This window comes from Paroedura picta, chromosome 4 (genome assembly GCF_049243985.1).
Source record: "Paroedura picta isolate Pp20150507F chromosome 4, Ppicta_v3.0, whole genome shotgun sequence".
NCBI lineage: Eukaryota > Metazoa > Chordata > Lepidosauria > Squamata > Gekkonidae > Paroedura > Paroedura picta.
The window spans coordinates 46,403,511-46,424,109 of record NC_135372.1 but is presented as its reverse complement, the minus strand read 5'-3'; the positions used below and the strand labels follow the sequence as shown (position 1 = coordinate 46,424,109).

The following is a 20,599-nucleotide window of genomic DNA, read 5'->3' as shown; positions in this document are numbered from 1 at the left end:
ACCGTGCTCCTTGAAAAGTGGTCTCCGGTACAGAACAGGGTTGCCAGGCCCTCCCAGGGGGACAGGGTTTCCAGATCCAGGTTGGGAGACTTCAGGAGATTTGGGGAAGGCAAGGACCTCCGTGAGGTGCAATGCTATAGACAGCGGTAGTCAACCTGTGGTCCTCCAGATGTCCATAGACTACAATTCCTATGAGCCCCTGCCAGCGAACGCATGGGAATTGTAGTCCATGGACATCTGGAGGACCACAGATTGACTACCCCTGCTATAGAGCCCTCCCTCCAAAGCATCCTGTTTTCTCCAGGGGAGCTGATCTCTACAGCCTGGAGATGAGCTGCAATTCCGGGGAGGGGGTCCCCAGGTCCCCCCTGAGGCCGGCATCCCTCGTACAGAAAGAGAAGACACGCAGAGTCCGCCCCCTCCATCCCTCCCGGGAAGCCGGCTCTGCATTCCCGCCGAGCGCGCCGCACCTGCGCGGTCACCGCAGCTACCTCCGTGGCTCCGGAGCTGAGCGGCGGCCAGTCCCAGGGAACGGCGCTCTCTCTTCTTCGCAGGATCCTTCCCAGCCCCTGACAACTTCCCTCACGTCCGGGTACTGGGAAGGGACCCGGATGGAAAAGCTCGGCCTCGTTAGCTCCGCCCCTCTCCTTTCCGGGTGTTGGGGGGGCAGGCCGTGGAAACACCTGGCAGAGACACCCGCAACACTTACAAAGACCCGGATGGTCCCCGGCCCCCTCCAACTCGGCCTGAAGGCTCGTGCATAGAGATAAATTGACCTGGTCGCCCCTTGGATGACCGGCATTGACCTTAATTGTGTGTGCCATCGGGCGTAATTAACCCTATATGGATAACGGGATGCGGGGAATGTCACACAAGACTGGAAGGAGTAAGAGAGAGTTCCCCGGCGGGCTTCAGCCTTAATCAAAGCCTGGGTTTTGGCACCACAGCGATAAGAACCTCCCTTCCCCTTGCGTCCCTACCACGCACGCGCTCACTCAACTGGAAACCCGAAGAAATAATAGATTACGTGCGTGGCTTTTTTCTACCTCTATAACAGAGCCCTTTCATCCCATTGGTGGATTTCCGACCGCTTTTGATCCGACGTGATCCGAAGTTGGCGGCCGCAGAGGCTTTCGGGAGAGGGGCGGTTGTCCGTCGTGCGCGTGCGCCGGAGAAGCGAGGGGTTGGCGGGTGGCGTGAGGCTGCCGGCGGGCGACAGAGCGAGGCAAGGCTGAGCCTGTGCGGGGACGAGGCCGTGGCCGCTCTAGCGCCATGGCGGGAGGAGGCAGCGCCGGCGAGTGGTGCCTCATGGAGAGCGACCCGGGAGTCTTCACGGAGCTTATCAAGGGGTTCGGTGAGGCGGGGGCTGGGGGGCTGCCGCCGTTGCCGTCTTCCGGGGGGGGGGGGGGGCTCGAGCGAGGGACGGGGAGCCGCCGCCGTTGGCCTGCCCGGGTCTGTTTTGAAGGCAGGTGTCTCCGAGCGCGTGCCTTCCTTTTGTTAAGAGAGCATCTGCAAAGGTCAGGCTTCCTCCCTCTGCCAAGGACGCGGTATTCCTGAGGCATTTGCGTAGCGTCTTTAGCTTTCGGGAGGAAGTCTTTTTTTAAGGGAGTGGGTGGAAACTGCTAAAATATGTACCGAAGCACTCGAAACCCCTAACATTCTTTTCTTTCCATGTAATTTGCATGGAGGAGAACATCTTGCAAGACTGGTTTCCGAAGACAGGGCAGAATTTAAGTAGTAAATTAAATTTTAAATGAATTTTAAAAACTGCACGGCTGGCAGGTGCTGCTGCTGTAGTAGGGTGGGGGTAGGGGAAATCTGTTAGCTTTTCTTCATTCCCCCTTTCCTTGTGCTGGGAAGTTTATAAGGAATTGGGCATCAACAGCCTGTGGTCAAGTACTTGCTCAAGGCTGCTTTACGTGCTTTTAGTTGTGAATACTCAAAAGGCCCTGCCAGCTTTATATATATGATTTTATTTATTTTTATATATTTTTTATTTATTTGATTTGATTTCTATACCGCCCTTCCATATGGCTCAGGGCGGTGTACATATAACATCATAGGGGGATACATGGAACGAGTCAATATACAACAATAACAACCCAACAGTGGTTCTAAACAACAACTTCAGTGATCCAGTAATAACTCTCATTGAGGACCGACATGCTTGTTTGGGGCCAGGGATCACCAGCCAGTTGTCAGTGGCGGAATGTAATGCTCTTTTGGGGTATAGGCGGAGAGACGGTCTCAGGTACACTGATGAGCAAGTGTATGCTTGCTGCAACCAGTCCTTCATGTGTGTGCCTATTCAGCACAGAATTGCAAGCGTGCATTTATTGCACTTGCATTTTATAAGTTGTTTTTTGTGTATGATGCTATCAATAGCTAATGGGAATCTTATGCATAATGTGTGAGCATCAAATTTGTGTCATCCTGCTATGGCTTGTTAGGAAGGTCATATGGACTCTAGTGCATGCTTCCTTGCAAACCATCCATAATGTGTGAGGTGGCTTAGGGCCATCAAGGTACAGCCTAAGCTATTGTTACGAAGTTAAGGTACCATTCTGAACTTCCTGGAAGAATTGTGTAAGTAATAATTTTGAAAAGTAGTAGTATCTTTTCAAAGATCAACATATGACAGTTTGGCTAACGCTTAGAATAGATTCATGAAAGTGCTGGCAGTTTGAAAAGCTAAGTCATGGAGCACATTTCAAGGTACACAAGTTCCCATGCTTGTGCATACTCTCAGCCTAACCTACCTCACAAAGTTGTTGGGATAAAATGTAAAAGGGGAGACGGGGGGAGACTTTGGATCCCTATCAGGGAGAAAAGGGGAGTATATGTAAAGTATAGATAAAATAAATTCCTTGTCCTCCCTGAGTGGTGATCACAGTGGACATCTAAATACCTTATAGCAGTGTTCCCCAACCCCCCAGTCCATAGACCGGTACCAGTCCGTGGATCAGTCGGTACCGGACAGTGGCTCCTTCTCGTCCTCCTCCCCGGCTGCTGTCTTGGGGGCTGCTCTGCCACTGGCTCACCTTTGGTGCTCTCCGGCAGCCGCCACTGCTGGTGCTTACCCTCGGCGTGGCACTGTGCAGCTGCTGCTGGTAACACCCCCCCCCCAGCAGGTGGGGGGGAAGTCTGGGGTACCAGCGGGAAAGCAAGCGGAGCAGGGGCTCAGGTGGCGGTGACGACGTCCCTTGGCAAAAGCCCCCCCCCCCCGGCCTCAGTAAAATTGACAAGGGTTGACCAGTCCCCGGTGATAAAAAAGGTTGGGGACCACTGCCTTATATTACTTATAATATAAACAAGTACTCCTGGTACTGGTGTCTGTTAGAACCCTAAGCAGGCAGAAGTTTTATATGTAAAATTTGCCGCTGTAGGGTTCTTAGAATGTAGGATCAAATAATCTGAATTTGAAGGCTTTTGCCACGTTTGGAGTTTTTCAGAGTCGCCTGAAACTCAGCCTTTCCAAGACAGAGGTCCTGTGGTTGGGCAGGAAGGGACCAGATTTGGAAGAGTGCTTGCTCTGCCTAGATGGTGTGCTACTCCAGGTTGCGCATTCTGGACATGACTTCCAACGCTTCCCTTTCAGTGGAAACACAATTCAATAGAGTAGCCCAAACAGTGTTTTTCCATTTCACCTATCTGGCCCCAGAGCACCCAGCCACAGATCTACACAAAAATCACTTCCAGATTTGATTTCTGTAACTCATTCTACATGGGCCTACCCTTGCCTCTGACCTGGGAATTGCTCCTGGAACAGAATGTGGCTGCTAGGGTTCTTATTAGAATAGCCCATATCCAGCTGGTGCTGAGGTATCTGCACTAGTTACTGGCTGAATTCCGGATCCAGTTCAAGGTATTGGTTTTTACCTTTGAGGCCATTCATAGTCTGAGTCCAACATATCTGAAGAATCGCCTGCGTGCTTATGCCCCCGAGAGAGGACATCACTCTTTAAATTCCCAACCAGTTGGTTGTCCCCAGCCAGAGGGCAGTTTTCCTGGCCTCGGCCAGGTTCTTTTCAGTCCTGACCCCTGCCTGGTGGAATGAGCCCATCAAAGAGCTTAGGGCCCTGGTGGAGCAAGACGGAGCTCTTTGACCAGGCCTTTGGTTAAGGCCAGGATAAGGACTTGAACATTATCTGGGCCTCTCTGCTGGCTAGGAGATATCATGGAGCCAGCAGCAGAATATGTCTAATTATTGTTACAGTCTCTGTAAATGAGCTATCGGGCTGTTATTTTTATGATGGTTTTAATATTCATATAATATTTTAAATTTGTTGTAAGCCACTACAAGCTGGCCTTGCTGGGAGTGTTGGGGTAAAAGTAGAAAGTATAAATAAATAATTTGTTACAATTTTGTAAGCATTGTGAAATATTATGAGAGCTGTAAAAGGACATGAGGAGGTTATTGTTTCTTTGCATACTGAGACTAGGTTTGTTATATTAAACATCTTTACATAGAAAACTAAAGTTCTTTTCCCTGCCCCCAGGTTGTAGGGGTGCACAGGTTGAAGAAATATGGAGTCTGGAGCCAGAGAACTTTGAAAAGTTGAAGTAAGTTTATCATTTCAAAAGAAATAGCTTAACTTTCCCCAATCTTATTTTGTAGTTAATAACATCCACAGGGAATTTGGAAGGCATAGTATCCGAAAGGGAAACAAGTGGTGCTACTACATTATAGATGCTATGTCTTCATGTTATGCCTGCTGTTGCCTATAGAGTGGCATAGTTCAGGCATAACTTTGCCCATTTACAGAGCAATATTTTTCACACATGAATGTTCACAATAAGACATTGAGTTTTGTGGCACCTTTAAGGATTAACACATTTCTTGTGGCATAAGCATTTGTAGGCTCAAACCCACTTAGTAAGGTTTTGTGAAATTAGTTCTCAGAGAAAAAATTGAAAACTAGGTCTGGTTTATGACATTTATATGTAAAACTTTACAAATAAGCATAGTAATCATTTGCAGGAATTGATGATAGCACGATGATGGCACAGAATGCTTTGTTGGGTAAAGCACCTGAACACAAAGAAACACAGAAATTTATCAGACCTAGCGAGCCCCTGGCCATTGTTGTCACTTTTGTTGATGAAATTTAATCCAACCATTTTCTGTTGGAGTCTTCTTCTTTGAGGGCACCAGTGACTTGGTCTGGGAGCATTCCACAGCCGTGGTTCCCCCATCTCCAAAAAAAAAAGTGTAGCATTGTATCACTTTATGCTGCACAGCTCTGGGCAGTTGCTCTTCTTGGTAGGTGACACAGTGTCAGTCTTAGATATATATGTGTCGCATTAGCTTCAGTTGATTCAATTTCTAGTAAGTATGTCTAAAGTTTTAGATGTATGGACTCCATTGGGTCTATTTAACTTTTTCCCCCCTGCTCTTCATACAGGCCAGTTCATGGGCTAATTTTTCTATTCAAGTGGCAACCAGGTGAAGAACCAGCTGGCTCTGTTGTTCAAGATTCCAGATTAGATACAATATTTTTTGCTAAACAGGTACAGTAAGTTGAATAATTGTTCTATATGGAAATTTCTAATTAGATATAGTAAATGAAAATTGTAATGCTGGAAGATAATGTAATCCTGCAATTTGGCAAAACTGGTTGTTCAGTGAGAGACTACAGGCGAGTGTAGTCGCGAGTAATACAAACCTGTGTTTGTATTAAAATGAGCATTCAGTTAATTGTGTTAAAGATGTGATATTCAGAAAGGATAAGGTAGTCTTGAGCAAATGTACACTGGAACAATGCTAATCCTGATAAGCGAGTTCCACAGTAGTAATTACTTGGTTAGGCCATATAGTAAGAAATTCTTCTGTCACTTAACACAAAATAAATATACTTTACATTGGAAATGAATAGCAAAATACAACATACATGCTTTTTGAGAGAAGCATAACCAGTAGTCTGGTACTGCTAAAAAAGGTACCATTTCGTTTTAGGTGAAATCCTTTTAATTTCTTCCCTTTTTAAATAGTAAGGGGAAAGTTAGCCAAAACGGGTTAAAATACCACTCTGAGAGTCGTGACCATTTTTTATATAAAGGGGATGGAGAGAAACTTCTGCTGCTGTTCTGGGTGCAAACCTTATATCTGATAGTTGGGTGTGTACTGCTCCATCTCACCTTTCACCAGTTCTGTTCCTCTCTTGCTTTGCTTTTGTGTCTGGCCTGAATGTGGATAGTGCTACCTTGACTTGAAAATAAATACCATTTAAGTCAGAGGCATTTTGTTTAGTGCAAGTGCCCTCTGGGTTGGAATGGAAGTGAAATAATTAACTTGCTTTTTAATCCACTCATTTCTAAAGCCCGACCTAACCTTTTAAAAGCAATGTTTTAAAAGCAATCTTCATTTCCTTTGGCTTGTTTCATCCTCTCCTAATTCTTCTAGTTTTCTTTTGAATCCTGCCAGGAATTAGATCCGAAGTGCAAACCTTTTGTGGTCTAACCATGTTACAATCCTACTATTTCCTGTTCAGCTTGCATTCCTCAGATTCTCTTTGTTCTTTAGCCAAATGTGAAAATGTGGTTGCTCCTGTTGTGGCTTGACTGTTGTTTTTTTAATTTATTTATTTCTGGTGGTTTCTTTACCATATTTGTCTTCTTTTCACTTAAAATCAGTGCAGTAGCATTGCACATAAGGGTAGGGATATTTAAATTCTGAAGATTGTTTCAAAATGCTGTATTAAATGTTTAACTTAAGAATGAAGAGGACAAGAATGCTCAGAAATCCAAAGTAATCTTACATTTTTTTTCTAACTTTATTTAGCCGGTCATTCCCAGAAGATAATTACTGGGAGAAACTGGTTCCCAGTGAGCTATTTTTATTGTGAAATGCTTTTTCAACTTGCAGTTCAGAGAGCTGCCACTTGATGGCGCCTAAGTAGTGTTGAAAAGGGGATTTCTGCATCCTCACATAGTGGAACAGGTTTTGCCATTTGTACTGCTCTTCTAAATGTGTGTGAACTCAATACTCTAGATTTCTAGATGTTTTCTGGATTTCTAGAAACCGTCTAATATGCCATCAAGGTAGTAATTTGTATGTCTGTATTGTGTCAGATTCAGTGCTCTTTCTTGTATTGTCAGAAAGTCCTTTTAACCGTTGACATTTAAGCCTTGATTATATGCATCTGTATGAATGTAAAGGGCTGGATTTTGAAAACTATAAGTGGAGGGATGACTGGGTCTTTCCTACTTTCCCCAACAGCATGCTCAAAAAAGTCAAAGGAGTAATGCAGAGGAGTCCCATGAACAAAATTACAGGGTGTGGGTGAAAGGGCAAGATAGATGGGGATAAATGTTCTCAGTTTCCTCTCCTCAGATCAGCCCCCCATGTCCCATAGTATATTTATCCTCAGAGCTTTCCTAACACCTGCCTTAGCTTTTTAGAGTCTTAAAGCTGGTGGGAAAAGGGGAGGCAGGAAGATCCAGGGATACCTCTTTTTGTTCATAATATGCATTATGAACCTCTTGATATTAAATGAATATATAATTGAAAGCCTTAGAACAGTGTGCTACAGCCCAGTCAAATCTGTGCTGTAATACTGTCATGAAAATCAGCACTCCTTATTCTGTTGTATATTTCCTACTCAATTTCTATCTACTCCCGCCTCCAAACAAACACAAGCAAACAAAAAATCCTTGAGTTAAAATTCCATGGAACATCTTGCAGTAAACTTGTTTGTGTAAATGTACAGTGTACAACTGCAGCTGAACCGTGAGTCTAGTAATTCATACAACCCAGTAGATAGTAAAGAAAATGGGCATCATTGGTAATGAGCCCTAATTGGAAATAAAGCTCTGGGCATTCCTTCTGTAATTAAGGTTGTATGCATGTATATATATATCTATGTGGTCAGTTTTATCTGCACCCTGGTAAAATTTGGCCTTGTTATGCCTAGGTATGATACGGTCCTGTATTTGGGGCCTCAGAACTCTGGATCACCATATATGAGCTAGAATACCTAGGCACAATAAGGTGAGTTAAGGATACAATTTCTGCCTTAACTCTAAATTCCCTAGCTTTTGTTTTGTCAATCTAGACTCTGTTTTACAGAGAATTGTTGTCGATATTGCTGATAACAATACAGTCCCTTTTCACTTGGATTTGATACGTTATTATATTTTGCTTTTACTCTTTTTATATTATATTAACTGTGAAGTTCAGTGGAGTGATGGACATGGTTTATTCTTCATAACTCCACCATTCATCTTAAGCTAAGCATATCCAAATCAAGGGTCTAGGAGATCACACTAGCTTCTGCATAAGATTTATCTATCCATGCCCTTTTTATTAGGATTCCACTAGTCCCTACTGCATGTCATTTGCACACTAGTGTTGATGATGGCAATTTTTTTTCCTCACATCTCTGGGGAAGGCTACACTAGATCACATCAACCCAAACTACACCCAATTTGTGGGACACATTTCCATGCCATGGCACTATACACAGAACAATAGATTAAGCCTTGGTGTTGCACATTGAAGAGTTTCTTTGTTATGAGAGTTGAGATTCACTTGACAGGATAATGTCACTTATTTTCATTGTGAATGTCACATACTAGAGTTCATTTATATGTTACGATATTTCAATGTGTGCACATGCTTTATCATGCACTTAAGCTTATTTAATTAACAACATAGACCAAAGAAAGAGTATTTCATATCTGTATGTCTATTGGCACTGTGATGCTTTTTATTACCTGCTCATGTCCGTCACCCACAGGAGAAACAGGTTGCAGACTGACCCATTTAGAAAGGTTAATATTCTGGAACTATTCCACAAGGCAGTAGGAAAACCAATATGTTTTGACGGGCAAATTTGAGAATCTGTCTTTTTCTACAATAATTTGTTCAGGTGGCTATACAAGCTTTTTGATAATACTAAGTAATTCAAATTCTAAGCCATTTTAGGTACTATAACCAGATCAAAACCTGATGACATCTTTGTATTTTGTTCAGCTTGATTTTTTTTCCTGATCTTGACTTCTTTTGGTTCAGCACTGTCATGCTACATTGTAACTCTGAAGAGATTAGACTGTGCTTCTGGAAGATGTCCAAATTGATCTGTTACCAAGATTCATGACTCTGTTCTTATTTGTTAGGAGTTCCCTTAACATCTGTAGACTTTCTGTCTCATCTTTCTGATGTTCTTCTTGTTCGTTCATTCTATTTATTTATTATTTATTTATTTATTTATTTACACACCGCTGCATTCTATTCGGACTTGCAGCAGTTCACAATAAAACAATAAAAACTAGTATGACCCCTCTTGTGGCGCAGAGTGGTAAGCGGCAGAAATGCTGTCGGAAGCTGTCTGCCCATGAGGTTGGGAGTTCGATCCCAGCAGCCGGCTCAAGGTTGACTCAGCCTTCCATCCTTCCGAGGTCGGTAAAATGAGTACCCAGCTTGACTGGGGAAGGCACTGTCAAGGCCACCCTGTATTGAGTCTGCCATGAAAACGCTGGAGGGCGTCACCCCAAGGGTCAGACATGACTTGGTGCTTGCACAGGGGATACCTTTACCTTTTATGACCCCATTAAAACCCATTTAACATTAAACACTATCCTCTTACCTTGAGGCTAATTTAGCTAATATTTTATTTTCTTTTACCAGTTATTACCATGTAACTTATGTTTTTCAACTGTATCTTTTCTTTGTTGGCTTTCCCCCCTCCTTCTAAAATACAGATTTCCGACTTAACTACCTCTTATATCCTTGCACAGTTGACAGTCTCCAGAAAGTATCTGTGTTATTGAAGAGGCTCTGGGAGGCTAAGCTAGGTGCTTCTCTTCTTTTGTCAGTGTAAAGAATAAGAAATTGGTGCTGTAATTTTTCAAGTTATTTATTTATTTATTCATTCATTCAGTTTATATGCTGCCTCTCATGACGTCTCAGGGCAGGGAGTAGTTTAATTGAGTAGTTACATTCAACAGTAATAAACCAGTATCAAATACCTCTTGGGCTACTAGTCTGTAAGTAAGGTATTGATTTCTTACATTGGTACAAGATTATCTACTATACAAACATCCTATTCAAAAGCAATAAAATGTGACTCAGTTACACAATAGAATGTGTTGCTTGTTAGTTAAAGATTAGGGTAATAAAACAACAAGTAATTATTTTTCTTCTGCGAATCTGCAAAGCAAACCACAGTGTCTTGGATGTTTTAGTATGTTTGTTTAGAAAGCATGAGTGTACATGGGCAAAACGGGTATGGACAGGTCTCTAATTTTCTGCAGATTTAGAGTATGTTTCCCCTCCCCCCCCCCAAACAAGAAATTCTAGTAGGGAAATGAAACTGCTATTTTAATGTGTGACTTTATTTTCACATACTTTTGCAGGTAATAAATAATGCTTGTGCAACTCAAGCCATAGTAAGTGTGCTACTGAACTGTACCCATCAAGATGTCCACTTGGGAGAAACACTGTCAGAATTTAAAGAATTCTCCCAGAGCTTTGATGCAGCGGTACGTGCAGTGATTCTGTTACCTCTTTGTGACTTCCTTGCTTTTGATCAGTATGACTGAATTTCTGATTTCAATTTCAGATGAAGGGTCTAGCATTAAGTAACTCAGAAGTGATTCGACAAGTCCACAACAGTTTTGCCAGGTAATATGAAACTACAATTGTCACAAATAAGCAAGGCAACCTTAGAGACTATGTAACTTTAATTTTTGTATTTTATTGCTTTTAGACAACAGATGTTTGAGTTTGATGCCAAGTCAACAGCTAAAGAAGAAGATGCTTTCCATTTTGTCAGTTATGTTCCTGTAAATGGGAGATTATATGAACTTGATGGTCTAAGAGAAGGCCCAATTGACTTGGGTAACATTTTCTTCTTGAATTCTTTAAAATGTCCTTGATATTTCACTTAGAGAAGTCTTGCAGTAGGTGAAAACCTTCACTTTTCCTTAGACTAATGACTGCTGGACAATTCTAAATTATAGACCAAAAATAGGCTAATATAGAAAGTCACATGGTTAAAATTGCATTAAATATTAAAATACTGGGTTGAAGTAGCAAATGATCTGTAAATTTTTGTAGAACTTAAATCATTCCTCAAGCAGTTATTATCACAGAAAAGAGTTTATCAGAACATTTTAGGTCCTTCTACTCCCAAAGTGATCATGAGCAGCTGAAATGGTTCTTTTTTTTCCTACTTAAAGAGTTTAAAAATAATATATGTTGAACATAAATGTGTACTACATTATAAAAATAGTTAAAGTGCTTAGATTGAAACAGGTATGTAACAAAAGCCTGATAGATGCCTGTTATCCAGCACATGGGGAGTGGGGATGTAAAAAGAAAAATCCATGCTATATAAATTATTGGTAAAATAAGGTTACCTTCCTCTGCATGTCATATGTTATCCTTATACATTTCCTAATAAAGAGCCCCTATATGATTTTCATCATTAAAGCAAATCATATGGAGTGACTATCCTTGTATTACGAACAGTTCCTAACATAGTGATCTTGCTTAGGCATTAAAACCTAATATACAGCATTGTGTAATTGACTAGAATGAAGCTATGTTTTGTTCTCTTTAAAAGCCTGAAATTCTGTGTTTGCAGGAATGTTGACTTGCTGTACTTGTCTGCTTCCATTATAGGAGCATGTAATCAAGATGACTGGATCAGTGCTGTAAGGCCTGTCATAGAAAAAAGAATACAAAAGTAAATTTTGAAAATTCTACACTGTTCAACTATTTGTATTTAGAAAAGCAGATGTTACACTAGTTCTTTGAAAGCTGTTCTAATTGTGTTCTGGCATTCATACACACAAGTCTGCCCTTACATCCAGCATTTCTGTATGTATGATATTTGGTTCACGGACATCTATCATTTCAAGTCATTTGCTGGTAGTTGAGTGTAAACTACAATTGAATGACACAAACTACTGTAAAACTGCCTTGGCATAAGTCAAAATGGTTTCACGTGCTTTTTTTGCCCTTTCCTGTGGGTGCAATTTTTTTGAATGGCTAATAGAGTAGATTGTTTTCTCCACCATCAGTACAGGATAAAACTTGACTGTCCACATGATTTATGGAGCTCTCCCCCCTCCCCCAATATAATATAGTGCATGTTTAACTGGGATCTGCTATCTCCTGTTCCACCATTATTTATTGTGGTGGGCTTAGAATAACATTAGAGGATCTAGCATGGTACTTCTATCTTTACTTTTTTGCCCCTTCTGCTATGCTCATGAATGGACATGGAGAAATCAGCTACAAAATATTTATTTTCCCTGACCACCCTCACAGGCTAATGTTTATTAGATTTTTTCTCACTTCCTGTTTGAAACATTTTTTTGCATAGGCTTTTTGTAAGCTGTAGTGAAATCCTTGATATTTCCAAGCATCAAGCTGTAAATAATTACATTTGTACATGGCGTTAAAATTGGGTCCATAGAGCAGTGGATTCATAATATTCTTAAGACTGGATCTTACTGCATTATTCTTTGGTCTTCACACATTCTTCTGGCCTAAAGATGTTTCTGCTTATATCAGTGGGTTTTATGTTAGGGTCGTGTTTTTAGAGAACATAAAAGTGCTGATGCAATAAAACAGTATGGATCCCTGTGGCTTTTCATTTTTCATAACTGCCTTGATTTTCTTGCACACAGCTTAGCATATTATGGCAGAATGGGCTATACATTTTCTAAATAAATAACTGTGATGCATGTGTGTTGTGCCATTTTACGTTTCGGGAAACCTACACACAAGGGGATGAGGAGAATAGCAATGCTTCATTATGAACTACTGGAGGCTGCATTTCAGTTGGCTTTATTATTTGTAAATTCCTAAAGATCATTAATAACTGATCATAAACTGGTGATTGTTTTTGACAATTCTGTTTCTATTTTGTAGGTATAGTGAAGGTGAGATAAGGTTTAACTTGATGGCAATTGTATCAGACAGAAAAATGATATATGAACAGAAGATCTCAGAGTTGCAGAAACAACTTGCTGAGGTATTGTGTTATTCTTTCACTGACATGACTAAGCAATAGAACCTGTGAGCTAGAGTTGGGCACTTTGGCCGCCGAAACAGCCATTCGCACCTGAAGCAGCCAGCGCCATGGGGGGAGCGGGGCGGCGAGGGCGCTGGCGCACCAGTCCACGCATGCAGGGGCAGTGCCGAAGCGCCCAACCATACTGTGAGCCCCTGCTGCCACACTATTGTCAAAGCATAAGTTGACGTGGACCTAGAGAGGCTGTAGCTCTTTGGTAGAGCATCTGTTTGGCATACAGAAGCTCCCAGGTTCAGTCCCCAGCATCTCAAGTTAAAAGATTTGGCAGCAGGTGATATTGAAAGACTGAGACCATGGAGAGTGGCTGTTAGTGCATGTAGACAATACTGACTTTGACAGACCAAGGGTCTGATTCAGTACAAGGAAGCTTCATGGGTATTCCTGTATGTAAGATTGAAATATAAGTATAGCATTGTTCAACAAGCCAAAATCTAACTAAACTTTACAAGACATACCATTGTTGATTTCCTAGAAGACAGCTGATTCTAGACATACTATATATATTTAACATACCAGATAAAAACATACATTTCCCCCCCTATGGAGGAAAAAGTATATAAAAGCAGTCATTTCATTTGCAGATGAAGTTGCACTTAAATAATGTTTAAGCAGAACAGTGTACAAGCTTCCTTTTTTTACCATTGACAAGTCCCTGAAACATTTCTCAGGCTTTGAGAAACCCTAGAAGTGGTGTGACCATGCAAAATATGGTTGGGAAGCATAGCTGCCTACACGCCTGTCTGGGGCTCCTCCCCTTCCCACCCCCTCCAGGCCCATCCTTGGCCATATTAGGAGGAGAGGCAGATTGACATAACCATATATGATCACATCACCCAGTAAATCTTTAACAAATTTTAAAAACATAGAATAATTAACTCCCACCCATTCAGGAAATCCTTCCAATTGAGAAAGCCTGTCTTGGGGCAACAGAGGTTGGGTTTTTGACCAGAATATAACATTGTCTGTTTTATCTGAACTGTCTAAAGAGATTGCTCTGTCACAAATTCCTTATCCTCCTCTATTTTCTCAAAAGGAAGAACCCATGGATACAGACCAGAGCAGTAATATACTAAGCTCTATTCAGTCAGAAGTTGCCAAATACCAGATGTTAATTGACGAAGAAAACCAAAAGTTGAAAAGATACAAGGTGTGTAGAGTTCTCTTACTTTGAATAGTAAGTAAAAACTAAGAATTACCTATTGATCTAATTAAAAAATAAAAGCTTGAGGAACACTGTTCTGTTGCTGTGTTGGTCCTACAAAATGTAAAGCACAGAACAGGTGAAACTGCTTTGTGATTAGCAGGATGTGGGATAGCATTGATGATGATGTTATCCGTTCAGTCGTGTCCGACCCTCGGCGAATCTATAGGAAAGTTTTTGCCATACATTTCTGTGGTATTGTGGGCATCCAAATTACTTCTTTTTCATTTGATGTTAAAATATTCAGTGTCTGGAGTGATAGTAACATAACAGGATGTGTTGCTTTTAGAGAAAAATAGTGTTGATCATGTTAATTACAGATGAAACTTTTAGTGGAAAATCAGGATTCAGATTTTCCTTATTCAGGAACCCCTTCTACTATGACTTGCTTGCTGATGAGCCCCAGTATGTGTCTCACAATGTCCTGTTAGATGTAGAGGATTCTGTACATGCTCATTGTTCACCCGAACAATGGGCCTCAAAGTTGACCTTAAAATGCACATGATGTACTTTCCAGAAGAAGGGTAATGTTTCAGGGAAGCTTATCTACCCTTGTTGGATTCCCCCACCCCTCCTTGAAGAATCCCTAATAAGGTTCTGAGGAACTGTGGAATTTCCCAGGATCCCAGTGTGAAAGCCACTTGGCATTTTAGATTCCTTGACATTTCATGTGTAATATAAAACATGGGGAAATTTCCAATTCATAAGGGAATGTCTCCCAATGCCTTGTGATTCAAAGCATGCACTGATATAAAAGGATGTTGTTAATCATATAAATCAGTGGTCCCCAACCTGCGGCCCGGCGCCGGGCCGCAAAGGCCATGGCGCCGGGCCGCGGCTCCCTCTCCCCGCCCCCCCCCCCGCAGTAAAAAACTTCCCAGGCCGCAAGTTTGCGGCCTGGGAAGCTACTTACTGCGGGAGGGCGGGGAGAGGGAATCAGGGCCGGGCCGCGCCCATGCAGGCCGCGCCCGCTCGGCCCGATCCGTGGGCGCGGCCAGCGGGTGCGGCCGGGCGCGGCCCGATCCGCGGGCGCGGCCGGGCGCGGCTCGCGGCCCGAAGCATGGGCGTGGCCCGCGTGGGCGCGGTCCCTGCGGGCGCGACCCAATACCCTGCCGGGCCCCAGCCTAATAAAGGTTGGGGACCACTGATATAAATCATATACAATTGCTTTAAAAAAGATTTTGAGAAGATGTGCCTTCAGATCTTTGGACCTCTGTTCAGTTCTGAGGAAGCTGCCATGAATCACCCATTTCCAAATTAATCTCACATTCTTCTTAGTGGACTGTTCGTTTTGCATCTACCATTTTCTGCTTTAGAAGGGACTATTTGAGATGGAAAGATGCCTTCATTTTTTTAAATCATGCTGGATTTTTATCCTCCCCTTCTCCATACATTGTTGAAATTTCTTCTCTGCCTTGATTCTAGGGGGCTGTGCAACCTGATCCCTCCAGCAAGGTCAGATTCTTTGTAATCTAAATCTTAGAACCTGGGTTTTAAAAAAAAAAATAACCCCTCCCCCTTTTGAGCTCATTTCCATAATTTTGAATATTTGCTTTTCCCAATAAAAGTATCCCCATGCTTGCTCAGTAGTCTTTTCATTCTGTGGGTCCAGCACAGCCTGTCCAACCTAGTGCTCTACAACTATCTCACTTCCACAACTTAACTACCCATGTGAGTGTTCTGCTCCGCATAATGTTAGAAGAACAGACTCACACAAGATGGCTGTGCCATAAATAAGGAAGTCCCAATTTGTGATTTCCTGCTTCATGAAAGGAAAGGACAACCTCCACTCGGGCTTGGCCTTGGCCGTTATCTGTGAGGTAACTGCAGTGACACCTGCTTCAGCTTTAATACCTCAGTAGATCTACTTTGATATATTTGTGTTACATGGGAGTATTATCCAACTGTGTTAGTAGAAAAACGATGCTCCAAGTTAATGCCCAGATCAGTGCAGAAGATAATTTGGAAATGTTTTAGTGGTATCTTGGGTGAGCTGAGTAGTAGGGCTTGAAAACGCTATTTGCAGGGCTGTCCTTCTGAGCAGCACCATCATCCTTTCATCTCCACAGCCAGTGAAGGCTGGAAGCTTTTTCCTAACAGAAGACTGAAAGTGGAGATGAATATTCACAGGCATCAACATCTTCTCCCAAAGGGCATTGCCTGTTTCTGAGCTTTAGATGTCAATTTATTTATGCATCCCACTTTTCAAACCAACATGGCGCCTCAAAACAGTCTACAATTCATAGTCTACAAGTCCTAATACCAGGGCCTTGTGCTCAGGTTCACTCACTGAAAGACACGATGCACGGGGGGCAGGGGAGATGGAGGAGGACAATCAGTGTGACAATGCTAGAAGAACCAGTTAAATACTTTGGTACAACACTGGCCTTCCCTTTCTGAGATGCAGCTGTCTAGTAAGCTGGTTGCTAACAGGCCAGTGCCTTTTCAGTCTCCCTCTTCCTTCCACCACTACTACAGACATAACACACTGGTGACTGGAGAAAAGTTCTTTCTGGCAGAGGGAGTAAAGAAGCAAGCTCTTTGTACCTCTTCATTTGCAAGTTTTTAACTGAGAAGGGGAAGTACAGCCGCCTCAGTGTGGTAACACAGGCCTGGATGACCTTTCCCTTGCTTCCTACAGATGCTCTCCTCTGGTATCAAAAGTTACAATATTATACAGGCTATCTGTATCCTATCATTAGCACACTGTATACCAAGATAACCACCTACAGCAAATGAACCTTTCTTCTCCATTGACTTGAACATTAGTAGTTACACGCTTGTGTTTCTCCTGTTTGCTCTCTTGAAGCTTTCTGCCATGCATATTTATTCAAATGTAGTTCTCATTAACTTTAGTGAGGCCTGCTTCTAAGTAACAGTGCACAGGCTTGCACACTGAAGCTTTTTTCTTTGTGGGTCATGTGAGATTGTGATCTAAACCAAGGCTGTTTTGCCAAAATAGTTGCTGATTGCTTGTTGTTGGTTTTTTGACTTCTTTAAATTGTAATAGCAACGTCAGAAAATCAGGTGTTTCTTTAGGGTATTTGCCTCAGAGCTTAAATAAAAGCAGGCTTTTATAGATACTTCCTAGTTACGCTAATGTTTTGACAACTTTATAGTTGGATTTTGTTGTCTTTAGTTGTTATGACCGGAGGCTAGTATAGAAGCTAAACTAGTATGCTTGCATGCCATGTTATCACCTGTTTTATGTATCTGAACTGTCTAATATCAGTTAAAATTCACCCACTGAGGTTGTCTCCTACGTGCTTTACTTCAAAAACCAAATAGTTTTCCTTCAGATGGTGTGCAGCTTTCTCTGAACATGGTAATTTTCCTTCTTCAGAAGAAATTAAGGATATATTCGGTGTGCCACTTGTAAGCCTTGATATATTTACATGTGTTTGTTTTTTTCTCCATATGCACACACAGAGACAGATCAGGATACCATTCAGTAGCTCCACAGTTAACTTTTCTCACAGTTCGTGGAGGGCTGAAAGCTAACTGTTGTATTCTGCAGTCTTTTTCTTTGTCTGTGCCCTCCAAATCTGTACAGCAGAGACTCCTTCCGTGTGCTTTACAGACTTATGCAGCGTTGCACATATATTCATGTAAGGAGATAAAATGTAAGTCTTGTGAGGAGAGAATCTAATGAAGGTATTTTTTTCTTTTTTGCAGATTGAAAATATTAGAAGAAAACATAACTACCTACCTTTCATAATGGAATTGCTGAAGACTTTAGCAGAACACCAACAATTAATCCCACTTGTAGAAAAGGTGAGCTATGAGTGTGTTACTATTCACTAGGTAGTTGCAAGATTTGTGTATAGCTTCCACCTGTGTGTGTGGGATGGGGATGTAGTGGGAAATGTTCCCATATTCAGAAGCAAAATAATAGCTTCTGAATAACAATGACAAAATGGTAAACAGAGCTTCTTTTGTGGTAGAACTTACTGGTACTGGGTACCGTCTTTTGAGGAGGCTTTCCCAAGTCCTGAGAAGATACTAGGTGGAAATTGATGCAGCCTTATACCTGAGTACTGGCAGTGTTAAAAATCCGAATACTGAATGTAAGCACCCAAAAAAATCTCTTTACTGCTAGTACCCTTGGTTTATTATTGTGAACCATAGGTGGCGCACTCTTCATTCCATATTTTCTCCGAAAGCCTGGTATGTAGTTGATTTTTAGTACTTCTGTAGGAAGTTTGGCTTTTTTCTGTTTCTTCTGTTCTAGTTACAGTTGTAATATTGACTTGCTGAAATGGCTTAACTCCAAGCATATAAAATGAGGACACACATAAACGTGCCCAGTCAATTTCCTATCAAGCTATTATGCTGCTTGATGGCTCAGTTGACCTTATTCGGGTTGTTTTTGCACGTGTCTTTCCCCATGTGCTTGATGTAAAATACAACATGTAGGTGTCATTCAATGGCTATCTGATAACAAATTAAGTCAGAACATCAGTTAGAATTCACAAAACCTCTGACCTGTTGGTTAGGTGAACGCCATTGAACAGAAAACACCTGTTGCGGTTTTGGTAGCACATAGTCCAGTGCTCTTAATAAGTGACAAGTCTAAATTGCCACCCTGTTTGAATGTATTCTCTCTTTATGCCTGTCAAACTTCAAGAAAGGTAGTCTTAGGAGAAAAGTTACTGGTTGAAAATGGATGCTGAATTCCATTGAAATATATATATGTTTGAAATATTTTCAGCATTCAAACTCCTGCCCTCTGGATTGCAGGCTGGCTGTTCCCCTTGAGTTGTTGGGCATTTTCCTTTCAGAAGGATCTGATCGGGCTGATCCCCATTCTTCCTTTGAAAAAGTTAATGCGACTTTGGTGCTGTGTCATCTTTGGTTACAGCAGGAACACCCATCCTGAGTGCCATATGTCTTCTATTATGCTACTCCAGTAGTTTTTGCCTTCATGGTCACAAAGATATGATAGGAACTAGACACCAGTACGTGTTGTCTACCTGTACCATAGACAATAGCCATCTCAAGAGTTGCATTTACAAAAAGAATGGCAGGCATGCATGTGCTTTGTCTTAAAAGATTTTCTGAAACAATGTGTGCATCTGAATACCAGGATGCTTGATGGATTTGTAGGATGTAGTCGATGCTATCATCAGTGCAATCTAAGCACAGTTACTCCAGTCTATGCCCATTGAAATAAATGGGTTTACACTGGAGTGACTTTCCTTAAGAATGCTCTGCAAGTCTTCTGACAGGGAATTCTTGTGTAGGTGGAATTGCAGCTAGTAATTGCGTCACATGCTACTGCTATACATTGTGGTCTCTCTGCTTGCTTTTTATCGTTTTAGGCAAAAGAAAAACAGAATGCAAAGAAAGCTCAGGAAGCCAAATGAAGACTGTGCTTGCGGAGAGGAAGATGTGCTCCTGAATATTTGCCTTGATCAAAATAACTCTGCCAGACTTCTTGTAAAGTTCAAATTTGTCCAGTGCATGTTTGTAACAGTTTGTCCTGTACTATTTGCACGGGGTCTTATAAATCTTCCCTTTCCCCCCTGCATCATGTGCATGTACCACTCAGTAATGGGTTATAGAGTCTCTGTCGAATTCCGGTATTTAACAGTGATATCACTGAGTCTTCATATTTAATCAGGAAATGGAGCTGCAATTTGTATGGACCCAAAACTTGTGCAAGTAATGTAAATCTTTTTACTGTAATGAACATATTTAAATATCTTGTCTCTCATGAAGCGTTTGAATATGGTTATGCAAAGAAGGCTTGACTTTTTTTCTTTTTAAACTTGTTGACCTTTCTTTGCTCATCCCTTAACCGTCTTGGTCTCTGACAGCATAATCCTATTCAGTGTTCTTCCAGTCTGTGCCCAGTGGGCTTGGGCTGGAGTAACTTTGCAGAAGATTGCACGGTTAGTCTTTCAGTGGCTTTCCCAGGAGTCTCGTTTTATGGAGTTTGTGTCTAAATTTTATACGGAATTGACGCTACAGTTTGAATGGTAGAGTCACTTACAAAGACCAATGTATAAGCTTAAGAGTTTATTGCTTTGTAGGGGGGAGGGGAGAAATAAATATTCCCATTTTTATTTTGGCAAACCTTGTATGTTGCAGTATTGCTCATATGAATAGATAATGTCATTCATATCCCCATGTAATACGTCCTCTCTTCTCTTATTGTTTGAGACACCAAAGCTAAAAGAAAAAAAGAGGTTTACAATATTTTCTAGATTTGCTAGAGATGCTTATTCACTATGAGAAGTTCTATGCCATAGGATTCCTTGGAGAATTTTTAATCTGGCTGCACTGGTGTACATCACTACATGTATATATTTTTCGTGATATTCTGAATTAAACAAATGCTATATTTTCA

The 20,599-nt window shown here is 41.7% G+C and overlaps 2 protein-coding genes across 6 annotated transcripts in view; one reads left to right on the top strand and one right to left on the bottom strand.

The window, feature by feature from the left end:
- The window catches only part of RO60 (Ro60, Y RNA binding protein), a 24,487-nt gene extending 23,339 nt beyond the window's left edge, over positions 1-1,148 (bottom strand). The window contains exon 1 of one of the 4 annotated variants that reach the window (XM_077332685.1): positions 1,047-1,148. Coding sequence is in view for 1 of the 4 variants with exons in the window: in XM_077332682.1 (XP_077188797.1) it covers positions 710-762 (53 nt within the window). In the remaining 3 variants the exon portion in view is untranslated. Of the gene's footprint in view, positions 1-470; positions 622-709; positions 824-1,046 lie in introns of those variants that run through there. The other 3 variants (XM_077332682.1, XM_077332683.1, XM_077332684.1) reach the window with 3 other exon arrangements.
- On the top strand, positions 1,135-20,599 carry UCHL5 (ubiquitin C-terminal hydrolase L5). 2 transcript variants are annotated; one of them, XM_077332689.1, is made up of 12 exons: positions 1,135-1,354; positions 4,500-4,563; positions 5,406-5,511; positions 10,357-10,482; positions 10,563-10,624; positions 10,710-10,840; positions 11,627-11,690; positions 12,884-12,986; positions 14,080-14,193; positions 15,673-15,702; positions 17,923-18,021; positions 19,569-20,599. In XM_077332689.1, the coding sequence occupies exons 1-12, from the start codon at positions 1,273-1,275 to the stop codon at positions 19,611-19,613; spliced, it is 1,026 nt and encodes a 341-aa protein (XP_077188804.1). In that variant the 5' UTR covers positions 1,135-1,272; the 3' UTR covers positions 19,614-20,599. The 2 variants fall into 2 exon arrangements, with proteins under 2 accessions (XP_077188804.1, XP_077188805.1); XM_077332690.1 differs by lacking the exon at positions 15,673-15,702 and having other exon boundaries at positions 1,138-1,354.